At 43.5% G+C, this 24,073-nt stretch overlaps 1 protein-coding gene across 7 annotated transcripts in view; it reads right to left on the bottom strand.

Annotated features, from left to right (window-relative positions):
• Window positions 1–17,771, bottom strand: part of WNK1 (WNK lysine deficient protein kinase 1) — a 100,720-nt gene extending 82,949 nt beyond the window's left edge. For all 7 annotated transcript variants that reach the window (XM_082281083.1, XM_082281084.1, XM_082281087.1 and 4 more), the window contains exon 1: window positions 16,211–17,771. In XM_082281083.1, coding sequence (XP_082137209.1) covers window positions 16,211–16,984 — 774 coding nt within the window. In that variant the 5' untranslated portion in view covers window positions 16,985–17,771. The remainder of the gene's footprint in view (window positions 1–16,210) is intronic.
• Between the last annotated feature and the right edge of the window lie 6,302 nt (window positions 17,772–24,073).

The following is a 24,073-nucleotide window of genomic DNA, read 5'->3' as shown; positions in this document are numbered from 1 at the left end:
CCTGTCTTAACACTGCTTTTCAGTCCCTGCTTCACAGCCCTCAAGTATAAAAAGTTAAGGTGCCAGTGGATGCAATAAAGCAAGCATTTTTCTCTAAAGCACCTGTAACAGCTTGGCTGAAGCTTCTTAAACAATTAAGCTCAAGACAGACACTCGGCTTGACAATTTGCAGCCCAGGTGGTTTAGGTATACACCAGCTGGGCAGCTGAGAACAGGCTCTTGTGACAGGACTCAATCTTAAGTGGTGCTACCTGATGTATTAGTCCCATGTGTACCAATAAAGAATTTAAAAGCAAATGACCACTATGTCAATATAGAGCATTACCAACACACTTCTTCCAAAGATAGCTTGTAAAATTACAGACCATTACAGAGCTAAACTCCAGAGTGAACATGAAAGAAAAATATGCTAGTTTTCATACTTTCAGAAGAAGTAAAGCAAGTATCAAGTGACACACTATGCCAGCTGATGGGTAGTAATGCAAACAAATTCATTATATGGAGCTTACCAATAATTTTAACCAACATTTTAGGCATTGTCACCAAGCCTCAGACTTCAAATATTAAATTGTTGTAGCAGGATTTTTGACAGCAACACACAGAGGGGCTGCAAAAGTAAGCAAGATGTCTCCTCATACCACTTCACCCAAGGAAGTCCCCAGAACAACTTCTCTTTGGCAGCTTCATCTCACTGCATCCAATGCATGGATTTCCAGTTAGGCAGCATGAGAGCACACCCCTCTAATGCTTTCAGAAACAAGTTACTGAAAAGACCTAACAGCAACTATTGCTTCACTTGCAGATCCTTTTCTGAATGAAAACAGAAAACTATTGATGCACTAAGTCTGCCTTTTCTAAAGCCCAGCACTCCAAACACAGCATTTAAAGCTCTGTGCTTTGAACCATCATTTAGTAACTCCAAAAGGTGTTTTCTGTCCACAGCTGCAATATCCAAACTGGATCCACAAGTGATCCAGAGGGATAAGTTCACTGCTTAGGAGCAGACGAGAGGAAACAGCAATGTAGGAGACTCGACAATACACATCATCTCCTTGACCCTCAGAACCAAAGATGACCACACTTGATGTCCACAACCTATAAGGCATAATAACCTAATGTTGTCCCAAATCAGTAATAACTACAGAAAGTGGCTGCAGTGCCTTTCAAGTTTACCAGGAAGCCTTCTTCTGTCCTTAAGTTTACTCTACATCCCTTTTTTCATGGAAACTGGCATACTTGTCATGGAATATGACTGGTTGCCTATAGTTAACTTACACAATTATCATTAGTGCTAGTCAGACACTGAGCTAGAAACAAAATTACAAAATGGATAAACCAAGATTCTTCATTCAATCAAACTTTTTTTTCCCATAGATGCTACAGCAGGAATCACTAGGAACACAGAAGGAAACAAAAATCATGGCAAGGATTTCAATAGGAAAAGGATAAAAAACAAAACCAACCAAAAAACCCCACCAACACCAAAGTGCTATTATTTGAAGTCTCCAAGTTATACCATCACCAGTCACGGTCCTGTTAGATACTCTGGGCTAATGCGGGCATGTGGCTGGATACGAACAGCCTCTGTACTTCCACCATTCAGGAGGAACTAAAAATCTACCAATGCAACAGCCATAGATGCCTACAATAAAGTGAAACTAAACTGATAAAAAGGGAAATTAATTCAGCTCTGTTTCCCCAATAAGACAGTCAGCCCCTCTTATCTTTGATGAATGTGTCCCAGGATGTGCCAAAGTGCACAGCACCACGACCCTTGATCCCTGCTTGACAGAAGTCATCGCTCAAGGCTCAAGATATTTTGCTATCCCAGTATGTGTAAGACTGTTCAAACCCCACAAAACACAGCCAGGCCAACTGCTGTACTTGCTGGTTTTGAAAGCACACACTGATGACTCCCAGATCCTCACACTGTAAACCTGACACTAAACTACAAAATGACCACTCACATGAGATTCCAGATGAAAGACTTCCTAGCTTGCTGTCACCAAAGCAAGAGATCACATGCCAATATACAGCTGAAAAAACACCAACATTTATCGGAATACAAACTATCCCAGACAAGTTATTTTATACAAAGTCAGAGAACAGGGAAAACTGAAATCCCTCATGACTCTGAAGCAAAGTTCCACACTTTTTAAAAGGTGTATCTATCTCCACCAACACCACCAATAAGTCAAAGGAAAGCGTGCTCTCTGTTCCTGGCACCTAGGCCAACAGCACAGACTCAAACACAAGAGTTTTCCACTGAAGAAGGCAGGCATTTCAAAGGCCACAAAATCCTCATTAAAAGCCTCCAGGACAGCTTCAGCCTCCTTAACTCCCGCTAGACTCCCCAAACCTGAAGAGCTGCAAGCACTTCTTTTACAGTGGCTGCATGGGCTTCTGTTGCAGAAGCACTGCATTAGTGAATTCTTCACGCTGGAAACCATTTCTGAAACACAATGTACTGGGAAGGAACAGTGAGATCTATGCAGCAACTCAACCAGACAATGTTTTGGGGTTTTCTTCTCAGCTTTTTTGGTGGGTTGTTTCAAGGAGTTATTTTTTGAAGCCCTGCAGGGACTAGGAGCTAGCAGTGTGGTCAATTGCATTTATTGTTCTGTTGTCTGAAGACATGAAAAATGTCTTAGCTACCCCCTTTGAACAACAAGGCTTTTCAGGGCAACAGGCACAATTCCTCTCAAGGTTTGAGAAACAGGTGGTTTCACTAAATCGTGGTCAATTTCTCCATTTGTTTATGGTTTTTAACAGTCTGTAGTTACTGCAAATTTTTGTTTCCTTTCTAATTCAGTTTCAGTCTTATACACTGCAGTCTTCATTAGTCAAGAATTACAATCTTGCTTTACAATAGTTTTCTGCAGAGAAGCTATTTTAAGTTAATGACCATGCCCATTCTCCCATTAAAGTGTTTTTTCGGTCATGGACTTAGCACTCAACGTTTTTTTTTTATGGCACTTTGTTTCACATTATGCTCAGCAGCCCATGGAATACATGACATTTTGTAACCAAATAGCCAATGGCCATTGGCAGACTTCGCCATCCCTCCCTTTCTCAATATTACTGGAATAAATAGCCTTATTTGCACAAAGAACCCTCTGCAACCTGCAAAATCAAGTTAACCCCCTTAATAATCAGTGTCAAGCAGATTTACTACAACTCTCATTACACTCAATTCATTGCTAGCCAGAATCACACAGGTAACTCAGCCTTTTTGCCAGAAATACATACTGAAACACAGACTGAGGATTATCAACTGGCCAAAAGACCAGAGGGTGATATTCTGGATAAATGTTCTTACCTAGTAAAACTACAGAAGGAAAGGAGACTTCGTGTTGGAGAAAATTAATAATTTAGAATTCAGAGCAATCCTTTAGCTACTTTGGAAAGAGTGTCAGTAGAATGCAGGATCAGTGGATGAAATATCCTCATCAGCATAGTAGGACTTCTGTAATACTCTAGAAAAAAATGTAACTTCATCTGAAAAAAGGGATTTTGCATTTAAATGGTTCCCCTTCATTCATTCATTCTTTAATTGGGTCTTGGACTATTTCTAACATTTTCATGGGACAGCTTTATTTCAAGTTAGAGTAATGCTCATGGCCCTCTAAACAAACAATTTGGTCACCAACTTGTGATCCCAGTGACTCCTGATAAACTCACAGCTGTTGGGCTGAATATTTATACATTAAACAACTGATGTATTTCCATCTGGCCTTTATGACAAGAGGATGACTGTATAAAATGGCAAATCACTACTGCTTCCAAACAAAACTCAGGGAAGAGGAAAGGGAAACTGCTGAGCTGGACTGCCCTTGACCCATGACAAACAGACAACTCAGCTGTCACTTATGTTTTGGTCATTTGAGTAGCTGCAGAAAGTATATCTGAAATGAGACACCCTATTCAGCTGAAGCTCAATCTAGTCCATGGATTTTTTTTCCCCTTCCTGGAAAGAAATTTGGCTTGAGAAGGGGGAAGGGAGAAGGCAAGAGTATAAAGCAAATTCCCAAGAGAACAGTAAGCACATTTCCATGGATAAGATTGACTTACCAGCTGGAAAATCTAAGTTTGGATGAGGCAGTTCCAGGAGTCAAAGCTTAGATGCAGGTTTTAAACATGCTCATTCTTCTTTTACATAGGGTAGCTGAACACAGATACAAAATCTGCTTCATTTGAGAATGCAAGAGGGGGAAGAGGGAGAAAATAAAATCCTTGTTTTGCCAGATGGTTTATACTGGGACCACAGGAGGATTCAGGAAGGCCAAGGTTAGAAAATAAAGCAAAAAATGGCACTGGCAATGACTGATACACTGTTTTGTTGGAGGGGGGAGGAATGAGAATATTTCCTGAACAGGTAAAAAGCAAGAACAATTACCATTCCCACACAGGAACAAGAGAAACAAAAGATACCATTTCCCTGAATATTATTGCTGGAGAAGATAAGGACAGAAGTCAAAGGTAAAATGGAAAATAGTTCTCTACATCATCAACCAACTCATTCTTTCCATTCTGAATTCCAATGCCAACTTCCTCAGATTTCATACCCCTCTTAAGTGACAAATTATACTTAAAACATCGCTAAGCTCACAGCCTGCTGCTTTTTAACTGCAGTCACCCATACCAACTTAGTTAATGCTTATCAGTTGCGTCACTACCTGGTAGTTATCAGCTCTTTATTTAAAGTAGTTGCACTCCTTCAAATTTTACACGGTTACCCAAACCATGTGGTTTGTTGCAAAAAGTTATCAGGACCAGAAGTTGAGCAATACACAGTTTTGGACATGCTACAACAGCACAATCACACATCACAAGCATACTTCAGAAATTTGGTATTATCTTATAAGCTGCCACATTAGAAGCCACAACTGTTTTCTGACAGGGGTCAAACCACTGCAGAAGTGCAGCAAAGCAAACCTTCAGCTGAACAACTCAGAACACAAACCAGCAATTTGCAGTAATAGTAAATAACAGAGCCCTCCACAAAAGAATTTTGGGAATTATTTTGCTGATGTTGAAAGTACAGCCAGCTGCTTTAGCCCAGCTGATCCTGGCTTACTTCCTTTGGTTAGCCCAACCTAACCTAAAGCTACTTAAGCTTTCTTCACAAAACTGAACCATTTCTTTGCTTCACCATTTGACATAATCACTGTTTGCCCTAGTGTTAGTTTTCCTATATGAAAAGATTCTTCCAAATTAGTTCATCACCCATTTCCAACTCATAACCCTAACACTCACATGGTTTAGAATCCAAGGACGCCTTCTCCCAGAGGCCGACAAATGGATTTTTACAGTACAGGTTTATCAAGCAGAAGCCATTTATAGCTTGGGTACATTGGGAGTTTTCACAAAATCTCTTCATTTGGAGCAGGAAGACTACAAAGTTCTTCTCACTCTTGTTAAACTCCACGCTTCAGACCAATTCAACTGTGTATCTTAGAAAACTGACCCAGAAAACCTTCTGGAGCACTTAGTCATCCACCCACTAACTAGGCCACAGATGCTGGTTTGGGATAGATGTCTCACTAGTTCCAAAAAAATTCTTTCAAACACTTAAATTATGGTCACAAAGTTTTTCAAAGACAAAATGTGCATGTTCACAATTTATTACAAAATGCTAAAAAAACCCACAACCAATAGCAACAAAATGCTCAACCTTACAGGCTGCTGGTCTTATGGGGCTCAAAGTTTGAATGCATCCATAAAATGATTTTACATGTTCATGAAGTTACAAAAATATTTCATCTGTAAAGAAAACACAAACTGATACATGTCCACAGCAGGTAGCTTCTTCAATAGGGTATTACTAATCTAAGACTACAAAGGGAACCATTTTGGCAAAAAAGCAGGCAAGAAATCCACAAACTTTAGTACAAGTATTTCACTGATACTTTCATGAACTAGCCATTCATAGCAATGGGACCTTTCAGAATCAATTAATTGTTTTAAACTTGCCTGGTCCTAAAACTTTGAAATGTCACGTACATCCTAAGAAACAAGGTTTTTTGCTATTCCTCACTTTTGTCTTGTAAATGCTTTTCAACTCTCAAAGTTTGTTAGAAATAAAAAAAAAACAAGCCAACAATAAAAGCAGATTTCAGACTCTCCAACACCAATAAATCAAACTTCAATTCTGCTAAATTTTCTGATTCGCCCAACCTTGAGAAGCAAGATTCCACGCTGGATGGGAGGAGGAACATCACTCTTTTTGAACCACAGTCCCAAGATAAAATCAAGGCACCTGGCTATTTTTCCTATCTGAAGTGTTATCGTTCACAGTTGGTCATGTTCAGTTGCACTGAAATGCTTGCAGGAAACCTGAGTATTAAAGACACTTTGTGACAGGCCTTCAGGTACAGAACATACACAATACACTGGCGTGCTACAGCATTTAAGTGTTCAGCAGCAACCTTGAGGCTCTTCACTTTTTTTTTTTTGGTTCCTGAGGGTAAATACTGAACATCTCAGATATGTTCAGGCTTGTACAAAGACATCAGCAAAAGAAATCATACCATCACCTTAACTGGCTCACAGTTGCCATCAAGAGGCAAAACATTTCAAATTCAAGCACCCTGTGTAATTCAGCACCACCCCTCCTGGCACAAAGAACGTGAAATACATTTCTGCTTTTGAGTCTGCAGAAAGAAGCTCAAACTGTACATAAAGGAAGTAGAGAAAGCCACAGGAAGAAAAAAAAAAATCATTCTAAAACTGAACTTCAAGTCTTATTTTTGTATCAGACATTTCTGTTGTTTCTCCCTTTTCAGCATACCCTTCCTGGCAAGCCAAATGACTGATTAAACCCCAAATCATGATAAATGCAAATAAAAAGCCTGCCCTCAAAGGCCATTCTGCATACTGTCTACCTCTACTTGTCTACATCCAGAGGGGGCAATATTAAAAAAAAAAAATCAAAAATATATAAAAAAAAAATCAATCACTTCTCAGACTGTATTTTATACAGTAGGATATTTATCTGAATGGACTCCTTCAAGAACTCTCCAACTCAAATTTGGCCTCACTTACGACATTTTCAATTTAAGGAGGACTCGTAGACCAAGTCCAAATTAGCTATAACAAAACAAAGCACATTAACATAGCATCTTGCATTTTTATATAGATAGATAACCTACATTTACCAAATGAAAGCATACCATAAGCAGCTGAATAAAGATCAAGACAAACCAAAAATAGTTCTATGTTGGAAAATATTTGTTAGAATAGAAGTCTCATTTAAAAGAGGCAGATTTGAAAACAGACATGGTAACATTTTGCAACATTTAAGCAAAACCTGCTAACAGTTCAGAAATTGCCATTAACAGATGCATATTGCATAAGCTCACACAGATTTGCAGATCCTTAAGATAATCAGCCTGGATTGCTGAAGCTTTTAATAGCAATATTTGGGGGTTATTGTTTGCATGTCATTAGTCTATCCCAGGATAGAAGCAGTCAAAATATATTCAGAGTGAGGTCACAAACTTGCCACCAACAATGAGCAAAGGAGAAGCAAGTCACAGGCTACCCTAAGGGAGGAAAATGTCCAAGGAAAACCGGGTAACCCCATCAAGTGAAAAGTTTTAAACTATCACGAGACTACATTAACTGGCCAAAAGCAGACAAAATGCACATGGCTGTTGGTATCAGCTTTGTACTATCTCCCACTTAGCTCAGCAAAGCTGTTTCAGATTTGCCCCAATTACAGACAAAGAGATTGGTATTCCTACTCTTTTCAAACTCTACTAAACAGTGGCACTAAACTCACAACTGCGTAATTGGGTTTTTCCGTCTTGACCTTTCTGCTTTCTGCCACCAGCCCCAAATCTGCTATCAGAACCCACTATCTTCAACTCCTGATGCAATGAAACTAGAAAGGGCTGAAACATGCAGATAAAAAGGATGCTCCACAACACCTAAATCGAAACAGTATAACTCCTACTTCATATAACAGGTCTAATAAAGCTTATTTCCCACACTGTCTGCTACCTTCCTATAGCAGGGCAAGAGCAGTTCAATGGAGACCTATTGCAAGGTTCTATCAGGGACTGCTTGTTTAATAAAGGCAACAGGATCAGAACCACTCTGGACTATGGCTCCAAACACAACTTGTGATGTGGATGCTATCAGAGTCTCCAAAGCTTCCCCTTCATTTTAATCTTACCAGTAACATGTGAGGAGTCCTGCTAACCACCCACAAAAATCAGAAGACTTGAAATGCACCACAGTGATCCTGTCCTAAGAACAGACTCCAGAGAACTGCTGCCCATAGATTGCCAGTAGATGAACCAGGTGACTTCAGAACCATGTTCTGGGGCATACAGATCATGAAAAAAAAAAAATGGCACCACCTACATGAAAACACATTTACTCCAGTGTCATTGACACATCACGTTGAAAGCTCATAGATATTTTACTTGCAAGGCCATAAAGTATACAGTATTCTTTCTAGAGGATTTCTAGTGTATAGGCAGCATTCCCATAGATTCTCCTTAGACCTAAAATGACAAATTCAAACTTAGCAGTTTGTCTCTGAGTGATTTAGAATGAGCTATCATTGTAAAAACTGCTTGCTGCTTTAGATACATATTAATACTCACACGGCTTCTAGAAGGCTATGATATAACAACATAACACTACCAGTCCAATTTTTATCAGGCTGCCATTTCCTTTGCCAAAAAATCACCTGAGAGCATGTTAAATTATTTGTGAGCCAGGCAAAGTAACACAGTGCTGCTTGGAATTCCCCAAGGAAATCTTGAAGCACTTCAGAATAATGTGGGTATGTGCAACGCACCTGCCATCACCAGGTGAAAATTACAAGTGGGATGAGGTTCAGAAGTACACCTAAGAACTGAATCTGAATTTTGGTCACTGCATTCCATCTATTACTTTAGTCTGACTTTTTAGAAAAAGAATTTGCCAACACCTGTGATGGACTTGCTGCATGGATCTCCTTTTAGGTTAAGAGGACAGCATAGCACAAAACACTATTAACACAAAGTTTATCCTCTGCAGCATGGAGTTAAGGAGTATTCTGTAGGTTGTGCCCACAAGACAAGACATGAGCAAGCTCCCTCTCTCAAACATGACCTCAAATGAGGCACAGATTCAATCCTCATCACCTCTTCACTTCCCCCAGCTCAAGGGAATGAGGGCAACCAAAACCACACATTGAGAAGTGTTGGTATGACAATTTGTAAATATACTGAGGAAGCTGGAAATGAAGTAGAAAGAAGGATATCTGTAGTATCTCGACCAAAAACATTCTAACACTGTTTAAGGTTCAATACACCCCCTAAATGATTCTCAAAATCAGCTACAAGACAGTCCTTGGGAACATAAGCAGCTTCCACAAAAACACTTATGAAGCCAGCATAAAAACCGAGTCTTGTTCATTTGGACAAGAATTTCAACAACAGATTTGAAAAGATAAGCAGATGGTTCATGTTAGATAAAAGCCTTTGACTACTCCAAGAAGTCCATTTTCAGCATGACAAATCCTGCTATTTAGAACTCATATTTTTCCAAGCGTACTGGAAGAGTGTTTTTCTAAGGGTGGTGTACACACATCATGATCAAGTTAAAACTTCAGATAATGATACCATGGTTTTAAGAGTCAAAACCAGGAACTTCCTACCATCTGCTATTAAAAATTAACACCACCACCAACAAAAACAACAAAACCCACAAACACATGCTAAGTCAAGAGAAAGTCCTATGCCCAGCTGTAAATTTACATGATATTTATTATCTTTCTTATAACTTAAATGTTACATCCATTATGTACAGTGACAAACTAAACAGAAAAACACTCAACTTTTATTTCAACTCAACCATGATTTGAGTTACCAATTAGTAATCTCAAGAAAAGGATGGTAATCTTTACAGGAAATGTATGACAGGAAGCATCAAGGCTACCAGTGCTTAGCACCAACTCTGTCACGTGCAGTATGGAGAACCTGGGTGTCAGTCAGAGCTGTGATGTTTTAACAAGCTGCTGCATGAAACAGAACCAACAAAATAAGAAATAGCACATGTGGCCCAGAGGGATATTGCTAACCAAAAGGTATTGAAAACTGCACTGTACCGAGCACTGCATCCATGGAGACTACCACAGATCTATTACTGCTTGTTTTATTTATTACACTGCTAGACAGCTCTCAAAGGACTCTATACAGGATGTCTCCAGGGAGCTTTTATCAGGTGAGGGCTTTTTTCCCTTTCAAAGAAAGATTATAGACCTGGTACTTTTCCTCAGCCCTCAAAAGTTTTGTTATGAAGCTAAGTGTTTTAAACCACAACAGCCCAAAACAAATCTCATTTAAGAGATTTAATTCTGCACCTCTCAAACCCCCACAAAATGACAAATAAGAGCCTGTTTATTTCCATAAGAAATGCTGCATTTTCAGAATGTACTTATCCGATTATATTTATTACCTCACAACCAGCCAGTTACGAATTGAACCACAGCCATCTCCAAAAGTGATATCCCTTTGAGGTAAGATTATTTTCCTAAGTAGAGGTCTCCTAACAGCTGCAGCTCCAGAATGTACTTCAAAAGCTCCCTTCTCTCTTTCAGGGTCACCTTTGTCAAATCTGAGGGAGCCTGACCACTGTTTATACTTCTGCAGGTAATTAGTCTGGCTCCTTTCCCATGTCATTTATCAAGTTGTCAATTGTATCAATTACAGCAGAAACACTCAAGAATATGGCTGGGTTTTCATCTTTAGCTAATGGAGAAATTTTCACATCAGAGATTTGAACAGTAAGTATCAGTAATTTGTTCTGCCCTACGACATAAAAAAACCAGCAAAAATTTAGACTTTACTGCACAAAATTTCAAGTTCCCTGCACATGCACACTTGGAAATTCAGCATCCTGAAAGCGCTATAAGCCCATTGTACACTTACAGCTTCACAGATTTTACTTTCAGCATTTTGGAATTTGTAGAGCTGAAAACAGAAGAGATAATAAGGACAGCATAATGTTGACAGATCGTCACATACCTTGATTAATCTACATTTGTGACAAAAACATCTGGCCCAGAAGCAGTCACAAACAGGAGGCACACTGCTGCTCCAGCCACATAAAAGTACACTCACAAACTAGTAAAGCATTATAAACACTGATGTGAAGTACAGGGTAGGCATAGCAGCCAGCATACTGCATTAGACTTGGACTTGATCTTCCAGTAAAAGTTTCAGAAAATGTATTTTTAAATAATCAGAATTAAACCACAGTCAGAGCTTTCAAAGAATGCATACTTGTTTCAGGATGTTGACTATTTCTCCAGAACTAACAGAATGTAATCATTTTCCAACAGTGCTTGACAGATGAATTCCAGGTCCACACTCCTCAGCTTCCTCTCACTGCAGAAAGGTCTAGATCTGGTTTTCTGTTTTGCTTTAATGTAGCTACATGATTATGCATCAGAGCCAGCATCTTTGCAGTCAGGACTCCTAGTGAGCAATATGCAACCAGCTTTTTAAAAAGGGGAAAAAAAAAGACTACAGGATGCCACAGTTATGTGACACAAGACCTTTTTTGGTTGTCAGACTCGAATGTGCAACTTCTGAAACATTCTCAGCTCAGCCAGTCCAGAAAGAAAAGAGAATTTTAAGAATTACACATTGACTTCAGCAAGCTGATATTTATCATGATGAGTCTGCAGTGGAGTCTGTACTCGAGAGTATAGAAACTGCATTCCATTGTTGTCTGCTGGCCTAAAAATCACTATTAAATACAGCTTTAAGACTACAAGATAAAGATAGGCATCGTTAAATCTGAAGCATCACTAAAGTGAAGCTATACATCACATCCAAGCAACTTCCTGCACTGTGAGTTTTCAGTTAACATTGTTAGACTCAGAAAAATTCTGACAGATGGAAATATTATTTAGTACCTTGCTGTTTCCTGCTATGAAGTGTCAGCTGCATTATCATTTTTACCAGAGTGCACTACAGAATCTCATGGTTCACATTTAGTTCTGGCCTTATGCTTGTTTCCAGCTGGTTTTTCATTGCTACTGCCTATGTAAGAAAAATCCATTTGTAAGCTGGAGTGCTTGCACACTATGCTTGGTTTGTAGTTAGACATCTGCCACAGAACTGCACACGTGTAACCTACACCAATTTATTACCCAAATGATTTATAACTAAAGGTAACCAAAGTCACAGTCATCTTTCCCTCAAAGTAGTAACGAGTACAACAAACTTCTTGCACCACTTTCACCTGTCCAACTCATTTCTTACCCCTGGAGACTCTGTGTTGCTTAGGGAGAGCCCTCCAGTTCCTTTTTTATCCTTCAGCAGCTCACGTGTTAAGCAGAATAACCTGACACCGCACTGAAGCCAGAGTAGGAACGGCAAAGCAACATATCAGCAAGAAGATGCATTCATGGACCGTGTGTGCTGACTGACCAACCCCCCCTTTCTGTCAAAGAACACAAGGGACAGGAGGGACACAGCTCATACCAGACAAGCAGTGCTGTTGTCCAATGCAAATACCTTCATAATAACAGCTCATAAATCACGCTTCCTCTTTAAGAGAGCACACTGCCCAAATGAAAGGTACGTCTTCAAATGCCTGACAAATACACAGCTCAAAAGAGCCCAATTGACCTCCACATCATCAAGCACACTCATATTTGAAAAGTTACTGATCTAAAATAACCCAGAGCAATAATTCTGTATAGAAGATTTTGCAGTCCAGCAAGTGACTGCACCACTCTGTATTGTTCTGTAAATCAGCAGTTAAATTACAGTCTTGATTTAAAACCACTCACACAGGGACTCAGAGGGATGGCAAAACAGCACTAAGATTTGGCTTTTGCAGCCAACTATGTGACTTGATACTTCTGGCATAAGAGTATTTGCAAACTTAAAGCATCAGGAGAAGGCATCACATTTTAGCCACAACGTTACCTGAACTGTACAGAGGTGACAAACTCACTGCTCAAACATAATTTACAAAGACCACTTTTGTCAACTTCTACCTATTTAAAAACCCTTTAATTAGTAACCCTAACTACTATTTCAGTCCATTTATGAGATGTGCTAATGACAACAGTAGGAGGCACACTTGACTCAGAATAACTAGAGTTGAGATGAATATATACAAGAAGAATAAAAGTATTTGAAGGCTAACACTACACTAACAATTTCCTTGCAGCAACTGAAGCCGAGCACTGGCACAAAGCAGTTGCTCCTGAGTTCTCCACAGCTCCACTACACTCATAGCGAGGCAGGCACTTCACATTTAAACACCTGCACGTGATATTTTAAAGTAGGTTCAGTTATAATTTGCTTCACATAGACAGGTCACGAAGTAAAGTAGGATAGACCATCAGTCAAACCCATCTGTGTTGTGTTTTTGTTACATTCGGCAAAATTGACTCATCTTCCACAGATCCAGAAAAAATAAGAGTCTTGGCCAGGACCTTGGCTTGCTGGAGATACTAAGAACACCAGTAGGTCACCCAGTGAATTTCAGCTCTTCCCCCTTCTACTTCCTCCACAGTTCAATATATCAAGCAGAAGGGGCAATTCAATTACCAAGCAATTCAAGAGCCTTGAGGACATGGAGCAATATCCTCCACAGTTTCACCAACTTGGGAACACAAGCTGCATTTCATAAATAGCATCCAAACTTCCTTTGAAAGGAAGCACATTCATAGTCTCAGGTTTTGGTCTTTATTGCTACAGAGCACATACATAAAAATTAGCCATAGTTCCATTATTCAGAATTAAAAAGTCATTCTGCCAGACACTACCACAAATCTTCAGCAGTGCTGTTTAGAAGACTCTACAGAGGTGGGACACCTCCGATGCCTACACTTGCTAGCAGGAATAGAGAAAAAACTCTGTTATTGCTGAAGAACATTATTTCAAAATAATTAAAGGTAACCATCAGTTAGTTATGGTTACTGTAATATAGCATGGAAGAAAATCATTCACATTTCCCTAATAAAATAATTATGCTTTGAAGGTTCACCAATCCTCAAACCATGGCATTCTGGAAAAACAATGACATCTAAGTTTCAGTCATCTTTGTGAATGCAGATTTCATTTTGATACAAATCATGCATAACAAAGATCAACCTGGCAACAACTACATTTTCCTATACAGAAGGATATACCCACTCTGTCAATAAATACCAAGTTCCTCCTTTTCTTTCTAGTCACAAACAATAACACAGGACTTAATCTTAAAATACTCTACTAGCTGTAGAGTCTAGTTCCTCCAGAAAATACTTCTAACAGCTATAAAATTCCCATTCCTGTTCTAAACTTGTCACTTTGTACTGTCTCCTTGTGAGAGGAAAGCTACAGCCTTTGGAATCAGGCTTAACTTAACCCACAAGGCCCTCCTGCAATGCAGTTTCCCTCCAAGCAAAACATCCAAGTATTTCTCCCTTGCAAATACTTCCTTCCATTCATGCTTTTTGCAAACTGTCACTTTCAATACTACTCATAAAATTCATCAATCAATTGAAAGCCCAGCAACATGCCCTTTAAAAATGAGCTTCTTTATTAAATTCCTTCAAAGGTGGTCCTTCTTCAGACAGTTTGTCCACATGGTACTGATGATGATTAAGACACTTCAAGAGGCAGCATTAGTGAACAGCAACCGATGCCAAGCTGATATTAGCTTCTGATCAGTAAGTGTGAAGATTAAAACAGTCTTCAGAGATTAAAGTCACAGAACTTGAAAATTGAAAATACTAAAATTTCAAATAAAAGCCGTATAATTTGGATGAGTTATTAATCTCCTCACAGTTCAAATTATACAAGTAAAGCTTCATCAGAGCCCAACACTTGATCATTTCACTTTTAATTTAAAATCAATGCTGAAACAGACCATCACAGCAAGAATGTAGCTGGCTTGGAGGAGCAGGGCATGCTTAAGGGTCACAAAGAAAACTGGAAGCTTTCTTCCACAGTTAGTAAGCACAGAAGAATGGCAGTAACGTAATGAACAGAGATACTGGTAGAATGCTTGAGCAACCATCCAAAAGCAAATATGAACACAAATTAAGAAATCATTTAATAAATTCCCTCAGCTTGACTGGAACAGATATACAATCGCTTTTGAGAAAGTTCTGGTACAGTTACTGCACTCAATCATTTGTGAGCCACTCACCGCTTAAAAACCCTATAGAGAGTTTTGGGATTTTCACCCAATGCTCTTTTGCATGCCCTAAATTGGATGGGAACACCAACAATAATAAAGATGTACTACATGAGGCTGCCTACGAATCGCACCAAAACCCAACACTATAAAACACTAAACCTATTAACTTAACGCCGAGGCTTTGAAAACAAACCGGCACACCAGGTATTTGTTCCTGGTACTCCAAGCTCTTCCCACTTCTTTTCAGGTTGTTGCACAGCAACCTGCGTGTGTTATACAAGCTCTGACTCGAAGGGAACCAAGGGTGTTCTTGCTATCCTTACACTGGGCTCCTACAGAACTCTGGCTCTGCTCATCCCAGAAACTTGATACAAGAGCAGTGTCTTAGTCCAGTTTAATCCACCAGTCATCTAGAAAGGCTAAACATCAGGGCGTTTTTTCAAGCTTCAGAAAGAAGGTAATTTCTTTCCTTGTCCCTGTTAACAAGTATGAACCCTGGAAGTTGGAATGAAAAATACAGCTTTGCAAAACTAAATGGTGTGATAACTCTAGAATATACACATCATGTAGTGTATGTATCCCACAAGAATCCACTGCCAACTACCTATGGAATGTCTGCGAAATTAATGTTTCCACATTTTTTCTTAAGAAAAACACCTAAACAAATTCTGAAACATTAAGGGTAGCTCAAGTCGACACCCACTTACACATTTTCCCTCGGCCTCCCTGAAGCTGCACACAAGTGATTTTACAATCCTCCAAGCTACCTTTTGGAGGCGTAAAATGCAAGACACTATAGAAAACAGAACTCCAGCACGTTTTGTGATGATAAAGCTAAAAAACTCTTTGGAAAGCACAGTATTTAAAATAATTAAGGCAAACAGACTCTACGGAAAGGATGCACCTTTCTTCCAAAGGACTGCCTCAGGTAAGGTCTGCAGTTCCTTCCGAATTAAGCAGACCTCGAGCTGATGGGTTTTACACCCCTCAAGCACAATGACTAGCACCTGGGAGAGTGACTGTGCTGTGATAATTCACTTTTTTTATTTATTTGTTTTACCTGTAGCTCACACCACGCAACTTCCACAGTGGTTTCAGTATCCAGTCCTTTATACACAGTTTTGAAAGAGCCTCTTCCAATCTCGATGTCAAACTTCAGGAAGCGGCCATCCGGGGAGATGCCCACTGCCTTGGTCTCAAGCTCCTCGATGTCTTCCTGCTGTGTTCTCCGCTCCTCAAATTCCCGGCTGGCAGCTGACAGACTGCCAGCGGCACTGGTAGGGGGTAGCGCAGTTGCCTCGTCCCCCTCCTCCTCCTCCTTGGGCAGCAGCGGGGCGGCATCCTTGGCGGCTGGGGGCTCCTCAGCAGACTGTCCTTCCAGGGGGAGAGGGGCGGGCGGCGGCGGCCGCGAGTCGGCCTCGGCGACGGTGACAGGGGTGTAAGGGGTCCGGCCGGCACCCTCGGGAGGGAACACCAAGGGGGCTGCGCTGCCTCCCGAGACAGGGGCCGAGGGCGCTGCGGGCTGCAAGCTGGGCAGCTCCAAGGCCGTGGCGTTGGAGTCGCAGATCACGCTCCGGCGGAAGAAGCGGTGCTCAGTGGCTGCCGCCCCTCGGCTGTCCTTGTCCATGGTGTGGCGGCGGCGCCGGTACTCCTCACTGCGGCCTCCGTTCCCCGGTCCGCCGCCCGCTCCACCGGCGCCGGAGGCTCCATGCTCGGCGGCTCCCAGCTTGTCTCCGACGGAGCTGTCCGAGCTGGAACCGTTCTTGGGCGGCGGCGGCGGCGGCACCAGGAAGCGCGGCCCCGGGGGGCCGTTGCCTGCGGCGTCCCCCGACATGGTGCTCCGGGGGAGCGCGGCTGCGGCGAGGCGGCGGCGGGAGGCGAGCGAAGGGCCGGTCACTGAGCGGGGAGCGCGCCCGGCCGCGGCTGCCGTTGCAGCTGCAACAGAGGGTCCCAAGGGCTCCTCGCGGCGGAGCTGGGAGGCTGGGCCGGCGGGGTGGATCCCCGGTCAGCGTCTGCATCCATCCTGCAGCGGGGAGCCGGGCAGCGGGGCCGACATGGAGCACCGGGAGCGGACACGGGGCGCTGGGATGGAGTTGGGGGGCGGCGAGGGAAGGGAAAGCCCGAGCACCGGGGAGGCCCCCGAGCGGGGAGACGCCGGTACCTCGCCCGGCTGCAGTTACCCCCGGCAATGGAGTGCGAGCGGGGCCGGCCCGGGTGCGGGGAGGGGAAGGGGCCGGGACGCGAGGAGGGAGCGGGGCGCAGGCCCGCACGCCAAGAAAGCCGCCGCGCTCAGTCACTCGCTCCGAGCGGCAGAGGCCCGGGCAGGCCCAGGGCAGGGGAAGGGGTCCCGGGGGCTCAGCCCCGCCTCACCGGGGCGCCCATGGCGGCCGCGGCCTCTCCACCGCCCGGCAGGCGCAGCCACCGCCCGCGCGGCCGGGCCGCGCTCTCTCCAACAGCCGCGGCCGCCTCGCGAGGAGCCGGAAACCTTCCTCCTCCTCCTCCTTCTTCTTCTTCTTCTCCTGCTACTGCTCCCCGCGGCCCACAGCCGCCTCTCACCGGGGCCGCCGCCAAGCCGAGTCCGGGTGGCGCCCGGCGGGCAGGACCGAGCGCGGCCGCCCGGCGACGCCTCCGCGCTAAATGGCGACGGCGGGAGCCCGAACCGACACACGGTACAGGGGAGAGGAGGGGCCGCGCCGCCGGCCACGCCCCGCCAGGGCCCGGGCCGCGCATCGTCCCCTCCCCCCGCCGCCGAGGGGAGGTGGCCTCTCCCGCCGCGCGCGGGGCACCATGGGAGCGGTAGTTTCCAGCGGCCGGGCCGCGCCGGCGGAGCCGCCCGTGGATTCCCCCGGGATGGGAGGAAGGAAGGGAGCGAGGAAGGAGGATCCCAGCGTGCGTCCTGGGGGCCAGGGGACCGATGTGCTGTGGGGGACAGCTGCGCGGCCGCCCCTTCGTCCACCTGCCCGGCGGGTCAAAAGGCACCGGGTCTGCTTGCACCGCTCGTTTCTTCAAGTCCTGTGTTACACCCACACGTTAAATATTTTGAATTTATGTATTTAGTTAAATATTGTCGATAAATAGATAAATATATTTCACTGAATATCCCGAGTTGGAAGGGACCCACAAGGATCAGAGTCCGACTGCTGGCCCTGCACAGCACCATCCCCAGGAGCCACACCCTGTGCCCGAGAGCGTTGTCCAAACGCTTCCCGAGCTCCGTCAGGCTGGTGCTGTGCCCAGTGCCCTGGGGAGCCTGGTCCAGTGCCCGGCCACCCTCTGGGGGAAAAACCTTCTCATGAGACCCAACCTAAACCTCCCCTGGCACAGCTTCGGGCCATTCCCTCAGGCCCTGCCATAGGTCACCAGATAGAAGAGATCAGTGCCTGCCACTCCACTTCCCCTCTCAGGGAAGCTGTAGACAGTGATGAAGTCATGTTTTCAAACAGCCTCTTAAATTCTTTAAAATCATGGGCAACAATAATGCCATGTAGCTGAGTACTGCATGAACAAGTGAGGGTTTGGGTTTTTCCTCCATTTAGGCCGTCTGAAGAGACTTTAAGTGGCCAAGCAACCTAAAATGCAATCAACTGCTCTGTAAAAGTCATTACTCAAAAGAAACAGAATTTGCAGCCTCTGCCCTTAACACAAGTGTTATCCTATGACCACTTCAGTCGTGCTTGTGGCTGCCGCAGTTGAACCCAACCTGTACAAAACTCAGGCTGTACAGCAGCCAGAGCCCACGTGAACCCTGACATGAATTGGGAACTTTCAGGTTAACGAGGCTTTGGCAAAGACGAGTCATCTAAATTATTTATATCATGTTCCTCTTTTGTATCAATAAACCAAAACCAAGCACTTTCCTTCTTACGACAGCAGTCTTTTGAAGTCAACTGGAATGTACTGAAGGAGGAGTAACTGATTTTGTACCATGACTTTCAGGCAGCTACAAAGCAAAAATTACATTGAGGAAGAAAAAGAAAATTAAGAAAATTCCCTGAGTAAGTAATATGTTCCCAGCAAACACACTGTCATTTTAAATACTTTTTTAAAAAGTTACTTTTAAGCCAGCAGTTTAGAGGAAGTGGTGTATTGCTGATGCGAGGCCTTAACTCCTTCTGCACAAAGTAGCACAAGTGGCCCTTTCAGAGCCCCACAGCTCCCAGCCACAAATCATCAACCTGAGCAATTCTCACATGCTTGTGCTCCTCACAAATAAAATTTGACACAGTAAACAGCATACTGCCATTTTCCGTACATCCTTCTGTCCTACTTTTTAGCCTTTGTAACAACAAATAAAATAATGGACAAGAAATGTTTTGTTGTACAAGTCTACAGTAAAGATTTCTGCATGGCTTAAGCCTCCTAGGGCTTGCCTTCACTGAAAACGTTGATCTAGTTTGTGTATTCCTCAGTGTGCCACTTGAACTGCATTGGCACTGAGAATAGACACGCTCCAAAACAATGCTGAGCTGAACAGGGTAATTTGATTAGCAGCAGAGTGACTGGATCGAAACTGATAATGATCGAAATGATCGATAATTCAATCTGCCTCATCCCTGCTGCACTGCTGGGACCAGCAACTCCCCTGACACCGAGCAGGGTTCAGCTCGCCAGCAGGTATTTGTGGATCTCTCTGGCCAGCAGGATGATGATTCATTTGTAGCATCAGCAGTGTATCCATGCTGGCTTTATACTGTTAAGAGCAGTAAGACACAGTAGCAGAGCTCCAGCAGGAGCTGAGGACCACGGCCCCAGCTGTTGCTGCCGGGAGCTGCACGGAAGCAGAAACCTGCCCTCCTCCACTGCCCGCTGCATTTTCACCAACCCTTTGGATGGGACGAGCAGGAGGAGAGAGCAAACCTCGCTCCAGCTCGGTGCCTGATGGAACTGCAGAAGCGCGTACCTAAAACAAGGCAGCGATGATAAATCGCTCCGTGTGGTGTCAGCCTACAGAGCTGGGCGGTGAATTCTACGTGCATCATCACCGGTAGGCTTTGGCAGGCAGCTCCAGGTCTGTGCCCAGCCACGTCCCTGAGATCTCCTACACGAGGCAGATGGGCTGCAGCTGGGGAACCACCGCCCTGTGGTCTGCACATGTGGCTTACAGGAGACCTTGCGTGTAGCCCCTTCTTACCCAAGGGCCTTTCACCCATCGTTCTTAAGTATATTTTCCCTCGGTTAATTAAGCAAAAGCTTTGCAAAAGAGACTACAGCATAGCCACAGGCGGCCTGAGGCGGTCTTCGACTAAGAAATTGTAGTAATTATGTGAAAAGGCACCTCCCCGGTGTCTGATCCAGCACATTCCTTAGCCCTCTTGAAATTCAGGGAGGCTGGTCCTCAGTGCGAGGTCCCTAACACCCAGCTTCTCTCACTGGCTCCTCTTCTGGGCAGAGGTAGGCAGAGCACTCATCTTGGCAGGAAAAAAGAGCTGAGCAGCTGACCTGGAGGTGGGAATGATGGATTTTTGTCTTCTTTGGCTCTGAAAAAAGAAGTGGTATGATATTGGCAATTATACTTTATGTGGGTGTTGATTTAATTTTGTCATTCTAAAAAAAGATGAATGTAATAAAGAGTGTGGGCTTGCTTTCCCTTCAATTTTATTTCTTTTAATCTGTAAAACTCTGTTTAGGCTAAATGGAAAATTTCAGTATTGCAGCAAGATTTAATAAGCCTGAAGTAAATTCTATGTATTCTATGTTTAGAAACAATTAATTAAAATAGTTTCAGTACCAGAGCTCCTCAACCAATTAAAAATATTTCTTTTGCCTTTTGCCGTAAGAAAAATCCACAGAAAGAAGGAGCCTGACTATACTTGAGAAATTACAGGCAAAGAGACTTAAACGATCTTTTGATTGAATCCAAAGGGCTTACACTTGACATCATAAAAGTATCCTTCTGTCAAGCCTTTTATAGTTACAGCCATCTCGGTTGGAACAATAATAGTTTAAAAAATTACTTTGAATGAAGTGTGATTTTGAAGTTGACTGAATCAAGAAATTTTTTTTTCAGTTTTGCTTTCTCCGGTGAAATTTCATCCACTGTTGGCATCCATGACCTGTCCATGTGAAAAAGTCTTAATGGGAAGCAGCTATTCTCTATTTTCTCTTATGCAATACATTATGCAATACAGGAGGCTATGCCATAATTTTGATGCATGTGATTTTATTCCATAACCTAAGTGCTCTTCAGAGCAAACTCCTCATCTCCGTTTTATTGCTCATTACCAGATTGCAGCTACAGTGCCATATAACAGCAGTGACAATACAAATTTTTCTACAACAGTTTCTGCTTTTTCCTTGGCATTTCTTAAATCTAGGCCTCTGTCACAGTGTGCACTCTTGTTTCTTAAAGCTGAAAGTAAGTGAAACAAAATATTTCAAGACCTCATGCTTGAGAAATGAGAGACTTTAACTTGCCAGGTATTCTGTTTTGCATTTTTTTTCCCCCAGCAAGTCAAAGTTAATCAGAAACTTAATCTAAAACCTTATATTTATTTTATTTTTAGTGAGGTTTTGTACTTGCAAGTAGCTCTTGAAGCTGGGTTGGTTATGAAATCATTGTAACCATCTCTAGGACCTATAGGCAGTTTAAGTCTTCAGGCTCTGTAGCAGGTGGTCCATCAGATGGATGGTGAGTCCTGCCCAAACCTCTGAACCTGGGTACTCTCTCCACAAGCAGGAACCATGGGAATTGGAAGAGAGGAAGAACTACAAGTCTTACAGGGCTTAAAATTACACATCCCTCTTTATGCTGTCCTGGCTTACAGAATCTGCAAGTTCTGCAGGAAGACAGGTCCACACTATGGCCAAAACAGCTGAGCAAAGTTTGAGCTATAGCTGGAGGACTAGTGAAAGAGGCAGCCAGACTGTGTAAGAAAGACTAAATCCAGGAATGATGAATTATGTGACATCTCTTATTTATCACTTGAGAAAATGTCAACAACCCTGCACCATAAAACTGGGGCAGAGCATGTGCTTCTTCATCAGAATGAAACCTAAGTTTCCCTTTCACCCACCCATCCACCCCCATTCTAGCTACTAGAATAGAAAGCATAACTCTTTTTCTTTCCTTTTTTCCCCTATTCTCCTGAGCTACATTAACAAATGGATTCCAAGCATGTGAAAATAAACCAGTAAGAGAATCAGCAGAAGGATGTGTCACTGGTTGGTTACCTGTGCTTTTAAAGGAACAACGTACAACTTTCCACTATATTAGTAACTGTGGTGATGAGATGTTTTTCATTGTATTTTGTATGTTCTTTGTACCCTAATGATTCATCCCTACCTTCCTCACTTCTGCTCCCAGTTGGTCTGTCCCAGATGCAAGCTGCTCCCCCGGTGCTCCCCAAAATGGTTATCCCTTCCCTTTGTTCTGGCTCCTTCCCTGTCAATCACCCAAACCCCTCCCGAAGTTCTGGACTGTTCTGTGTCTGTCACCCAAGCCCTCCCTAATTACCCTTAGATGGTCCCCGTCAATCCCCCGAGGCCCTGTCCCCTCGGATACCGCCCCTCTTGGAAATCCCCTAAACCTCGATGCTCCATCGAGGCATGTGACCCCTCTCCCCCCACCCACCAAGACCATTGGACCAGATGTGAGTCCTTCCATCCAGCGTCCCTCCCTCCTGATCCGCCTGTTGGTCCCTAGCTGGGCTACTCCCCCGTTCAACACCCCTTTATAAGGTGTAGCAACCCTGCAACTGGTGTCGTTCACCGTGGATCCCCTTCAATAAACTTGGATTGCGTCCCGTGGCAAGCCTCCCTGCTACTTTTTCTCTCTCCCTTCGTCGAGGGCTGCTGGCTGCCACAGTGCCTGGGGCCTGTGCTCCCCTGGGTAGAGCAGAGGCTTCAGAGGAGCAGCTTTAAAGCTCCGTGCCTCCAGCTGCTCCCCACTCCTGCTGCACAGGAGCCAGCCTGGGCAGTGGGCAGCAGCGGTCACTGCGACAAGTAACCACTTCTAGTCTAGAGTTCATTGTAGGCTGTGCTGCTGGCTCCCTGTTGTTCGTATCTAATCAATTATTGCATTTATTATTAGCATATTTATCTATGTATGTTCTCCAGACATAATCCATTTGGATAAAGTTAAACAACAAGAACATGGTAGAATAACACTTAAAATAACTCAAACACTCGATTTTATCAGAGATGAGATGCAGTTATTGTTCAGGCTCATGTATATTTTTAACTGTATCAAGCCCTAATGGCAGATGCTGTGGCCAAATTCAACGTCGGTCCTACTGGGAGCAGAGGAAAAACATGGCTCACTTCTTTCTTCAACATCTTCATGGCTACTCTTGTGATGTTTCCTTTATTTAACAAGTTCATGAAGTAGTCAAACAGTGAGTAAGTGTTGTGGAAGCACAGATATTTGCTGAAATCAGCATCGTGTTCTTCCTTTTTTTGTGTCTTTAGTCAATTGCTCGGGATGCCTCATTTATCTTTTCTCTCTCTGAGGCTTTAGGGAATTCTGTGCTTCACAGCAGTGTCATAACACTTCTAAAGCAAGCACAGAGGCAGGGGCACTGCTTTAATGAAGAGGAGCTGTTTGATGGAGGTGGGTGGAGGGAAGTGTGAAGATGGTGATGCTGTGTTTGCAACTGACTGATGCTGTGCAGCAGTCAACCTGCCCTGCTTTCTGCTCACCACTCACAAGCTGATGAAAATCAATCACTCTCACAGCAGGTCCAGTCCTGTTCCTCTCTACATCAAAGCACAAAAACAAAATACTACTCACTTCAGTCAAAGCAGGAGCAGGCTCATATCCAGCATAATGAACTTCCTCATGTCCTTCAAAAGCACAGTCTGGTCCAAATGCAAAACATTAGTGTGCTCTGGTGCCATTTCTGCCAGATCCAGTACTGGAAGGTGCTTGCCATTTCTGAAATGAGTTGGACATTCCTGAAGGGTGATGGGTGTTCTCCACAGCCAC

Source organism: Coloeus monedula (assembly GCF_965178545.1).
Source record: "Coloeus monedula genome assembly, chromosome: 4".
NCBI lineage: Eukaryota > Metazoa > Chordata > Aves > Passeriformes > Corvidae > Coloeus > Coloeus monedula.
Note: the sequence above shows the minus strand (reverse complement) of the source record. Positions and strands in the feature narration are given on the sequence as shown.